Source organism: Mytilus trossulus, chromosome 10 (assembly GCF_036588685.1).
Source record: "Mytilus trossulus isolate FHL-02 chromosome 10, PNRI_Mtr1.1.1.hap1, whole genome shotgun sequence".
Taxonomy (NCBI): domain Eukaryota; kingdom Metazoa; phylum Mollusca; class Bivalvia; order Mytilida; family Mytilidae; genus Mytilus; species Mytilus trossulus.
In genome coordinates, this window is record NC_086382.1 from 34,572,466 (window position 1) to 34,584,973 (window position 12,508).

General features: G+C 31.8%; 1 protein-coding gene across 3 annotated transcripts in view; it reads left to right on the forward strand.

Annotated features, from left to right (window-relative positions):
- Positions 1 to 12,508, forward strand: part of LOC134687258 (sestrin homolog) — a 50,876-nt gene that overhangs the window by 28,297 nt on the left and 10,071 nt on the right. The window contains exons 1-2 of one of the 3 annotated variants that reach the window (XM_063547403.1): positions 9,252 to 9,320; positions 11,568 to 11,597. In XM_063547403.1, the coding sequence (XP_063403473.1) occupies positions 9,303 to 9,320; positions 11,568 to 11,597 (48 nt within the window). In that variant the 5' untranslated portion in view covers positions 9,252 to 9,302. Of the gene's footprint in view, positions 1 to 9,251; positions 9,321 to 10,244; positions 10,520 to 11,567; positions 11,598 to 12,508 lie in introns of those variants that run through there. The other 2 variants (XM_063547402.1, XM_063547401.1) reach the window with 2 other exon arrangements.

The following is a 12,508-nucleotide window of genomic DNA, read 5'->3' on the forward strand; positions in this document are numbered from 1 at the left end:
CTGGTCATTTAACCTTGAATAAAGTTGCTATGTTACTATAGGCCTATTTTTATGAAGGTGTCACTGGTTAAGGACTTTGACTTCCAATAATACTTGATATATATTGACAATTTTTCTGTTTTTTTTTAGGCCTTAAGGATGCACACTACTCTTGTTTTTGGATTTTTGCCAGATATTTGAAATCCCTTGGTTTTATCAGATAAGTTCCTTGAGAAAAAAAATCCCTGCTTAAACCCCTACTTTTCTTTCAATGTTTGATTACAAATAGATTAAAAAGCCACATTTGAAAATGCAATAAAATCCTTGTTATTTTTTCATTACTTTTTTTTCGGAAAAAGGGTGCCAATGTTTAATGTATGAAAAGTCTAGAGAGAATTGTTTCCGGTCAAACATTTTTCAAAAAAGCCTTATGTCTTTGAAAACATGCACACAAACCCATTTTTTCTGCTTCTTTGTTCATTTATTCATAAACTTTTAATTTATAGTGTCTTTTTAAAAACTTGTTATTTTGAAACAGAGTAGCTAACATCCTTAAATTCTGCTTTTGATAACTATCCCTTTTCTAGTTTTATTGATTTATAAAAAATAAACTCAAGATTCCAGTTCCTGATGCCTGAGTTAACATAGATGATTATAGCCCTTTAACAATGTATTGCTAGGGTTCAGATGCAACCCCTCTGAGTTGCCACTCATGTTTGCATTATAAAACAGTTCTGTCTAAGAACATTCTAAACAATTCCTTTGAATGTCAGCAGCAAGCATTCAGAATTAGCATTAACTGAATGAATGTATATTATTGCATGTACAAGACATAAACTCTCAGAATAATCACATTTGACATTTTTACAGTTCCGGAAATGGAAAACATATTGCTGATGTTAAAAATATAGATATATAAGTGGTAGTACTAAGTGTAATCACACTAATATTATATCATGGTGACATTGGTTATGTAATTTCTCTAGATATATGTACTTGTACTGTAGAAGTCCGACATTTCCTTTACAACTGAAGGCAGATGAATTGTTTTGTTAATGTTTGTTTACACCAATCTCGAAAATGTCTTTCAAAAAAAGCATACAGATATATGTTGCATAACAATAATGATGTAAGATGATATTGTTGTTCTGCACCTTTGCTATTTTCCAAATTCGTTTGGTTCATTGTTAGTGTGTCAACTTTTCATACCTTCATATGGAAAGATCTTCATTCTGATATGGAAATTAATTTAAAGATTATATTATATTTCTTTTTTGAAAATTTTATGAATTTCATTAATGATAATTCAATTGGCAACGAAAGGTGTTTTTTTTTTAATGTTGTATTGGTTTATTTTAAGAATGGTTGCTATGACTAAATAGCCTGTTTGCTTTTTTGGGGACAATTTATTGAAAGCCAATCGCAGAAGAAAGACCAACCAGTGTTTAAGTTATCTGATTTTGGTTTACTTGTAAGGTTGCTGTCTCAGAACCCTGTTAATTTATTTGTATTTAGGAGGTTTTATTAATTTTATTTATAATGTATAAATTGGAAAAGATGGACCTTTATATATCGCTTTGGTAGACATTTTTCGCAGGACAACTGCCTGACTGATATTTCTTCCAAGTCATATGTCAGATAGTTATTGTCTAATTCATATGATATTGACATTCTGACACACACCCAGGAAACGGGACACTATTGAGAGATTTCATAATAATAAAAAAAATGCCACGTAATGCTAGTTCTTGATATGACTGCTTGTCAATCTGTCAAAATTTATTTGGTGCTAAGTTAAAAAAAAAGGCTTTTATAGCATTTTCTTTTCCTTTTTAATGCAAAAAAGAATTGTCACGAAAAAAAAATTATCAAGTTTTTTATATGTCTAGCTGTCTTTTTTATCAGTGAATGATAGACATTTGAATGACTAATTTTTGTGAACTGGACATGGATAAGAAAGGTCTAGGCTGGTTCTTAATCTAGTTTAGTTAGTACTTTCATATCACTTGTTTAAGCATTGCTTGACATTGGGCATGGACGGGATTTTTATTATAGCTGGATGATACATGTATGGATTTTGCTCATGGTTGAAGGCTGTATGGTGACCTGAGTATTAGTGCTAGCTTTAATGTCATTTGGTCAATTAGGTAGAGTTGTTTCATGGGCAATCGTGCCATTCTTCTTATTTTTATACTTATCAATTTCATAGCTATCAACATGCAAACCTTGTGTTTTGTTTGTTAAAAGTGCATTGTATATCATGGTTTTGAGACTCCCAACAACTTTTTTTACATATTTTAAGTATCATCAATTATAGATAATGGCTTATTGATTTTCTGTAGCACTGGAAAACTACTGAGTAGAATAAAAAATCGTGTAACTTTTCCATTATTCGTGAATGAGGATGAATTAGTGGTGTCATAGTGTTTACATAATCAAGGAAATCTCTTTTGGTCTTGTTATATATATACATAAGGAAATAGACTCTTCTACCTGACGCTTTTTTATTAAATTATGTGTATAATTAGTTTTTTAAATCTTTAATTTCCTATGATTAAAAAAAAACAACTTCTGGCTTTATAATAAAAGGATTAAAATGTTGGAATATTGGGTTATGAATTTTATGTAGCAAAACCTGATATCTTGCATTTAAAATTTACTTATAGTGGTGATGGCATTACTAAATTAATTTGCTTTGTTTTTCACAATCTATAAGGATATTTAGTATTAAATAGCCCAAAATTGTTCCACCTAGCTATATATAATTCAATTACCTGGAATCTTGCACCTTTCAAAAATCCTCGATCATGGAAGAAAGATATTTGTAAGCAAAACCAAAATTCAAGTTGAAAACTAAAATATATCTTTAGGATACTAATTATATGATTGGACTATTTGCAATTTTTTTATCAAAATGATTTCAAATGCTATTATATATGCTTTGGTTTCCAAGTGGTCTTAGTAGAAAAATAGTATTGTAATCACTTAGGCCATTCAACACTGAGGTTGTGATTTCCAGCCCCGCTCCTGCAGGTGTACTCGTCTTCAATCTTAATTGACTAGGATTGTCAGTTCTCCTATCGAAGGTCAGCCAGGTTATCTCTGGGCACTCTGGCTTCCTCTGTCCATAAAAACTGACTGCCACGAGATAGGCAGTGGATCAAAAGCAATATGCAGCCCTCAAAATCAGTTTTAATTGTTGAAAATGTATTTATACATTACAGAACCCCGTTTGCTAATTATCTATGCACTGTTTAAACATTTTAAACAGATTTATTTTTTTAAATGTAACCAAATTTTAAAATTTTAATCAAGAGTTTTAAAAAAAATAATCTATTCAAAATCCATTTACATTCATTGATGACAGATAACATGAATGAAAAGAGTAAAGATTAAATCATGTGCACTTTCATACTTATTACCTAAGTACCATGTAACAGTACAGAATCTTGACTAATTGAAAGTCACCTTGCATGGTTTGTTTTGGCTTGTCAGGTGATATTTTATATTTAGATGTGATGCAATCCATCAAGGTGTGAAAAAGCATGGCTCAGGTAGATGCTAAGGTAAAATAGATGTTGTGAAGCAGAGATGAATATCTCTTGAACAAAAGACTTAAATCTGCTAAAAAAGAAAAGTATACATTTTACATTTGTTGTTTTTATTAAATTCTTAATTTTAGAATAATTAGTAACTTCTATAAAAAAAATATCTCAATTCCAATTTTGAAGAAAAAAAACATTTGTAATAGAGGAGAAGGAAAAATAAGTTTCTGCAACCTGATATATGCCATTTCATAGAATTTTAATGTTGTGCTTTGCATAACAAGAATTTTTTTTAGGATTGTGTTGAAATTGAAATATAAAAAAAATCAACACAACCGTCCCCTTCCGATGAAAGTTAATGGTTGTTCCTGTATGCAAAGACCAAATTCTTCGTTTGCGGGTAGTCAAAACTGTGGGGCTAGTAGGAACAGATGCAGGATGGGGGAAAAATACCAAAATATTTCTTTCTTGTTCCTAATTATCATAAAAAAAAAATATTTTAATAAAAGCCTTAATTGTCTGCCTGTGAAAAAAATAATTCTCTATTTACAAATTATGGTCACAGTGTTTAATTCTGTCCATTGCTTCCTGGTCTGTGGGTTAGTATGATGCCCAATTTATGGCCTTCTGAGGTCAAATGCTTAGTCTGTGCCTTCTGGCCTCAGGGTCATAATACTTTCGAGCATGATTTTTGTACTTAAGACTCGAAAATCAACCAATCAAATTGCTGGATTTCATGTTTCAAGCACGATTTTTGTGCTCCGAGGGCTGAGCAAAGTTTTATGCCTTCAAGGCCAGATGTCAAATGATTAGTCTGTGCCTTTTGAGGTCAAATGCTTAGTCTGTACCTTCTGAGGTCAAATGCTTAGTCTGTACCTTCTGAGGTCAAATGCTTAGTCTGTACTTTCTGAGGTCAAATGCTTAGTCTGTACCTTCTGAGGTCAAATGCTTAGTCTGTGCCTTTTGAGGTCAAATGCTTCATCTGTACCTTCTGAGGTCAAATGCTTAGTCTGTACCTTCTGAGGTCAAATGCTTAGTCTGTACCTTCTGAGGTCAAATACTTAGTCTGTTTCTTCTGAGGTCAAATGCTTAGTCTGTACCTTCTGATGTCAAATGCTTAGCCTGTGCCTTTTGAGGTAAATTGCTTAGTCTCAGTACCTTCTGAGGTCAATGGTCTGTGCCTTATGATGCCCAATGCTTGGTATGTGCCTTGTGATGCCCAATGCTTGGTCTGTGCCTTATGATGCCCAATGATTGGTCTGTGCCTTATGATGCCCAATGCTTGGTCTGTGCCTTGTTATGCCCAATGCTTGGTATGTGCCTTATGATGCCCAATGCTTGGTCTTTGCCTTGTGATGTCCAATGCTCGGACTGTGCTTTATGATGTCAAATGCTTGTTGTGTGCCTTGTGATGTCTAATGCTTGGTCTGTGTCTTATGATGTTCAATGCTTGGTCTGTGCTTTGTGCTGTCCAATGCTTGGTCTGTGCCTTGTGATGCCCAATGCTTGGTATGTGCCTTATGATGTCCAATGCTTGGTCTGTACCTTGTGATGCCCAATGCTTGGTCTGTGCCTTATTATGTCAAATGCTTGGTATGTGCCTTGTGATGCCCAATGCTTGGTCTGTGCTTTTTTATATCAAATGCTTGGTTGGTATCACAGTGCCCTGTGATGCCCAATGCTTGGTCTTTGCCTTGTGATGCCCAATGCTCGGACTGTGCTTTTATGATGTCAAATGCTTGTTTTGTGCCTTGTGATGCCGAATGCTTGGTATGTGCCTTATGGTGTTCAATGCTTGGTATGTGCTTTGTGATGCCCAATGATTGGTCTGTGCCTTGTGATGCCCAATGCTTGGTCTGTGCCTTATGATGTCCAATGCTTGGTTTGTGCCTTGTGATGCCCAATGATTGGTCTGTGCCTTGTGATGCCCAATGCTTGGTCTTTGCCTTATGCTGTCAAATGCTTGGTCTGTGCCTTGTGATACACAATCAATGCTTGGTCTGTGCCTTTTGATGTCAAATGCTTGGTGGATCTCACAGTACCTTGTGATGCCCATTGTGCTCGGTCTGTGCTTTGTTTTGCCCAATGCTTGATCTGTGCCTTGTGATATGGAATGCTTGGACTCTGCCTTGTGATGCCCCATGTGTGATGTATGCCTTTAATGAGGCCTGCTCTAATTTGCATTATGATGTCCACATTGCTTGGTCTGTGATTTAAATTATGCCTGGTGTGCCTCATGATGCCCAATATTTGTTTTGTTCCTTATGCTGTACAGTCTCAGATAATCATATTAATAAGATCTTCAACACAACAAAATTAATTTAACACATTAATTAATTAATATCTGTACATAATGGATTGGCCTTTGTCCATGATATGAGATATAAACCTAATAAATGAATTATATAATTTCAGACTGACAATTGACATTATATAACACCTGCTAACAGCTGGATGCCTCTAATTATCTAACCCTAGGTCAAGGACTTACAATACTTTAAATTAGTTATGAGGGATGCAACCTTTTGATGTTATTTATCCAAAAGTAATCAAAATTAAGCATTAAGGGGCTCAGAGTTAAGTTAAAGCTTATTGTAATATTTACTTTGAAATCCTGGAATTACCCTCCATTTTTCTTTAATTTTCATTTTTCCAGCATTTATCAAATCAATAGATGATTTGTGGAAAAAGATGTGTTAAACTTTTCAAGTCAAGTAACTTTTAAATAAAGATTTTTATAAGGATTATCATTGTAAAAATTTCAACCAAACTGCATTGGTGTCAACATAGCAAATATATAAAAGTCCCCCCCCCCCCAAAAAAAAAATAAATAAATAAAAATTTAGAAGAAGATTTATGTATTATAAAGTCCTTTTAATTTCTATTAAACTTTGAATTAAAATAGATGTAGAGGCTAAAACTTCATTTAGCAGTAGTTGATTATATGACAGCAAAAAATTATCATTGTTTTATGGCAAAAAACATCAAAAGAACAAAATTCAAAATCAATTAAAAAAATAAAATAAGGGAAGTTGGTTACATTTAAACAATGATTTTCTTTTCATATATTACAAAAACGTATGATGACTGTTATTTAATTTTGAAAAAATAGCCTGTGGATTTGACTCCCGGTCAATATTTATCTTTCGTCTGTTACATACAGATCTTAGTTTGTTTTTGGATGACCAACTTAATGTATTTAATGTATTGCTCTAAGGCAAACAAGCAAATTTATTATAAAATCAGCTGATCTTTGTATATATTGACAATATATTCTCATGGTCACATTTATTACAATGATTTACCAAACATGATTTAAATCTCTTTCCTGCAGATTTATCATCTTGTGTGGTTTTTAGGATTAAAAATAATTTTTGATTCTTCATACATGTACATTCATATAAACAAAAATAAAAAAAATGAAAAAAATTTAAAGCCCATTTGTCACTATCAAAGTTATTGTTACTTTGTCTGAAAGTTAAGAAAATAGGATAAAAAATGTTGACGGTCAAAAGTGACTTTGAAGAAATTAATAGAAAATTGAAAAATAAAAATTGTGCAAGAAAACTTTCATAATGAGGAACTTTAAGTATGATTAGCTCAAGTAACTAAAAGCCAAGCCAAAAGTTTGATCTAATAATACAATGTAGGAAGTGGCTCAGATCACGAAAGGATGCTGCCCATTGGGTTGAAACTCCCAATTTTTTTTGGACATCAATGCATTTGAATAGGGACATATGATGGAAAACCTCTTAATCCTGGGTTGGGAACCCTCCCTTTTGAAAATGGCTGGATCCGCCTTTGGTAGGAATTTTGCTCATGATATCAGCGTCTGACACACATAAGCCACAGAAAATCATGTTGAATGTTAAAGACAAGAATTGAGTACCAGTATTTGGATTATACATGAAGAAAATAAACAGGCAAATATTAGAAGGAAAAGTGATTACAAAAGATTGAAATTGACTTGCTGGCAATGTGTACAGATTGGTTTGTCTAAATTGCATGAGAAAAGAAACTTCTAGTGATGAAAATACATCCAGTGGTGATCGTATATTCTAATGCAACAACGTTTGTAACGTCCATTTTGATTGGATAACGTCACTTTCTTACATGGCATCAATTGACAATTGATGCTATGGGACGTACTTGCAAGCGCAGATGGCATATGACAGATTTTAAATACATGTGTTAACGTTGTTTTCTGTCAGTTTCATTAGAATGGAGATAACAATATTGTATTTTAAGCTCCGACGGCATCAATTTCGGATTTGATGGTCGCAAATACCCGTTTACTGTCTCTGCTAACGCGTCACCAGTAAACTTAATTTGTGACCATCAAATCCCCAATTGATGCCGTCGGAGCTTAAAATACAATACAGTTATCTCATAATTCTCAATCTGCTTACTCTTTTCTATACCTACAATGTAAATGACTCCTGACACTGTGAAAGAGGTCAACTTTATTCAGTTATTGGCAAACCCAACTAAAAATTATGATCCATTGAACATCCAGTCAATACAAATATGCTATGATTTGTTAGTTCTCAAATTATGTACTTTAAGTGTAGAGCAATCAACTTTGTTTACATTTTCTGGGTCACTATGGCCTTAAAACCTAAGGTATGCTGTTTGTATGATGTACTGTTTAGTAAATATTTGAAAACTAGTTAGTTCCAGGTTGAAAACTAAAACAATTTTTTCTTCACTGGTTTAGTTGATAGTACCAATAAAAAACAATTCAAAGAATATTAAATAAATTTCTGGCATCAGTAATAACATTAATCAAAGCATGTTGACTTAATTTGGGGAGAGTATGGGTACAATCATTTGTTTCCCTTCATCACGATTATTTGTTATAATGCACCACTGGAGCTAATGGCTACTTTTGGTTTAGTTTTTTTTAGTGGAATTATGACAAAAATACCTTTTTTTCCAATAATACTGTTTAATGATTTTCTAATTAGATTTGAAAAATTTGCAATAGCAGATCATAATGGATTCCAGCTAAAACCAAATACCAAAAATTCATTATTTTCTCAAAAAAATTGTGAATTTCTCAGCAAAATAATGTTATGTGGTCTGAAGGAACATTGCCAGCCAGGATTAAAGCACTCTATAAACATTTTGATTTCTTCCGAAGCAAGCAGAATACACTAATGGGACTGGAATAAATTAGACAAAGATATTTATGTCTAATTTTTTAATCCCGAAGTATGCAAGTACGTTCGCAGGTTTTTATATATAACCGAAAGGTTTATGGGCCCGCTGTACAGAGGAAATGTAAACCGCTAAATCCCTTAGTGTCAGTAGCTTCTTGGTATAACTAGCTTGAGACCAAATGTTGGTTCCCAGACCTTTATTTTTCACATGAATAACGCTGAAATTTGTTCAAGGCAGATTTTATTTTTTTTTAAATGTAAAGAAAAAGAAAAAAAAGTTTTTTCTTATAGCAGACCATACAATTATTTCATTTTTTATCTTTAAAATTTAAATTGCTTTTAAAATTTAATGCAAATTGACATACATATGATGCTAAATTGATAAATTGGTTATCTATTACTACTTTGGCCTAAATTCAAGTTTTGTTTCTTCCTCTTCTTACATCATACAATATTCTGGTACAAAATGTACAAAATTAATGAACATGTAAAATGCCATGAACACACAAATATTTTTGTTATATATAGAAGACAAATACCCACACACAAGGATGTTGAAATAATATACACTAAAAACGTTGTTTTAGTCAGGATATATTCTGTGTTAAGTTGTTGAATGGATGATTCTCTCAGGGTAAGGGTTTATAAAATGTACACTTGCTAATAATATACCTATAGTTTATATAGACTTTGGTAATAAAGATATATGCAATAATACATTTCTATGAGTTCCAAAAAAGACCTGATTATTTTTTTACCAAAAGAAAAATAACAGCCAAGTTTAAAATTACTTTTAGGCAAGATAGAATTGTGTATTGACATGCTTTCACATGTATCTCTGTTGTATTGGCATATAATTTATTTTTATGCTTTAAAATATCTTTTTCTTTAAGAACTTATTTTAGTATTACATAAAACTACAATTTATAACAATGTAATTTTATTGTTTTTGAAATATCAAAAAATAATTTATTAATGACAATGAAGTAAAAATATGACTTTGTTGTTTATATATAGTTTGGTTGTTTATATATGTCATATATAGTTTGTTTGTATAGATCGCAAAAAAAAAATGTGGAGAGAGAGGAATAATTTTTATTTAAATTTTCGGGAGAAATATTCGTATTTTTAACTTTATATGTACTTTCAACCTTGGATCTATATCTAAAAACGTAATTTGATAGATATTTTTTAGCAATATTATATTTTTCTTAGTAAGTTGAAGGTCGTTTCGATACACACCTCCAGTTTTAGCCAATAAATAGCACGTAATCGTTCGACCTCTTTCTAAACCAATCAAATTTGACTTTCGGCACAATGTAAGACCGGTACATTTTTGTTCTTATGAACAGTTTCTATTATTCGCCTTATTTTAATACGTTTTGAAATATATCCCTTATAACCTCAGCCAAATTTTGGTATTAAGTCGAAAAAAGTAAACAACTTAGTGAGTAATTTGTTTTTTATCTTGTGGAAAATTTCTAACCATGTGACTGGTATCTCATCGGCGGTTGGTTACATCCCGAGGTAAAGGTCATCATGAATAAAATTTACATATATTGACATCATTGTTGAAATTTATCAGCTGTTTTAATTCATTCAAATCCAACGAAGGAACTACACGTTAAATATTCTGTGCAAACATAAATGTATGATCTATCAGGATACTTTGATAATTGCTCTTGCAATTTAAACTTTGATCTCATAAACGGCAATACGGAGCCGGTAACTGTGATATTACCCTTTTGTGGTATGTGCAATAGGAATAAAAATCTCCAAGATCCACGGAAAAAATCACGTCTGTCAAAAAATGACACTATGATTTTGAAAGAGGTAGGCACTTAGATTTTTAATTGAAATTATCTAATATTTAGTTTGTTTATTTCATTAATTTGAAGTTCATTAAAATTTTTAGGAATTCTATTGTTTTACCGGCCAATTTCCGGTAAACTGGAATTTTGCTGAATCTCCCGTTTGTTGGACCTCTGACAGGTGTCCGTCAATGCTACGGTCAGCTGTTTTGAGTCTGGACGACGAACAAAGAATTTAGTATTCAGTTGTCATACTAAATCGGAAAAAAAGGATTGTTTTCCAAGAAAAGATTTAAAAGTTAAAAGAATATTATTTCAGTGATTTTAAAGTAACGGCCGGTTTAAAAGGATGTGTTGGGTCTTGTCAGACAGTAAAGCTCTTTGTTATGTAATAATATATTATACAACAACAGTTATTGTATATTGAATGTGTTGAAAGCCACATCCTTAAAAAGTATAAAAAACATGGAAATTCCAAATCAATACCTGCTGCATATTAAATTAAATGTGTATTGTGTATTTGGTTTGTTAATGATAATCTTATTGTAAGATTTTGCATCAGTGAAACCATGCATGTCTCTGTTGAAACTGATATACATTTGTAGTTTCAATTGATTTGATAATGAAATATAAAATTCACTGAATAATTTGGGTAAATCATTTCCTTGTAACAAACTTTAAAATGACATTTGCTGATTAGGCATCTGAAGTATTCAAGTTGGGATTGCTTAGAATGTTGTGGACAAAGGACTACACTAGACCTTTTGGGATTGAACTTTTTCAACCTGTGCACAGTGGTCATTCTTGGTTATAATCTGACCCATGTCCATGTTCACTCAACTATATCTATCATTCTGTCAAAAAATTACATACAAATACTAAATCAGCTGAAAGTTATTTTGTGAAAATCTTGATGTGCACAGCAAAATCTTTATGGTTTATGGTAGAATTTTATTTGTGTTGGCATAGCTGAAAGAAATTGTAATCTGAGGATTGTTTTTTTTTTGCTTTTCAATAAATAAATGTTATTTGTTAAAAATCTTTATTAAATCTATTTTCTTTCTTTTCAGATTATACCCGTCAACACTTCTGAAGATCAGGTAATTATCACATTTAACTCCTTTGACCGTTTCAGAATCTTTATGCATTCTGGGTTATATTTTCAAAAGCATACACCAAGAAGTTGGTATTTGATTTAACATACATGTATCAGATTCTGAAACGACCATATACACGTACATTTGTATGCAGGGTTCAGTTTTTTATGACTCTTTTATATATATTCATAAATGGAAAGCCAACTTTGGTTGTATTCCACAAATTGCCAAAAAAAGAATTAGCTCAACAGTCATTTAAACTGACAGAATTGCCTATAAACATAATTTTCAAGTTAAATTCTTTCTTTAAGGTTTTAAATTGTATGGAACACTATTGTCCCTATTTATGAATGGTCAAGATGGTCCATAGCATTTTAATGTGTTTAAAAAATAATTAACTGGATTCAATTTTCTTGTCATTATTCCTCTGGTTCTATTCTTCAAGCTACATTTCAGGCAAACAGTTTAGAGGCTAAAACATATGCTCAATTCTCTGGGCTGTTACATATGTATACAGTCTGTTTCTCTCTAGAATGTTACAAAAGTAACTTTTTGAAAAATATGTGAACTTTTGAACTATTTTAGTTCAAGTTTTTCATTTCTCATTTTCAAGAAATCATCCTCATTTGTTTCAAGTAAAGTCTAGGGCTTCAATTAAGATAAGTAATTACAACATTTTTCAAAAATTAAAATGTCTCTTTTCAAAGATTTTCCTTCATCTTGAAAAAGAAAAACATTGCATAAACCTTAACACTAAAATACATGATTGTTACACAAATCAATATATACATTTGTAACATGTTTTATTCAATATTTAATTTTTACCTGTTTGTTATTTGAAGAAGTAGTTTAGTAATTATATTAACCAATGGTCACACTTCAATAACTTTGTTCCGGTTGACACTAGTTTAAAA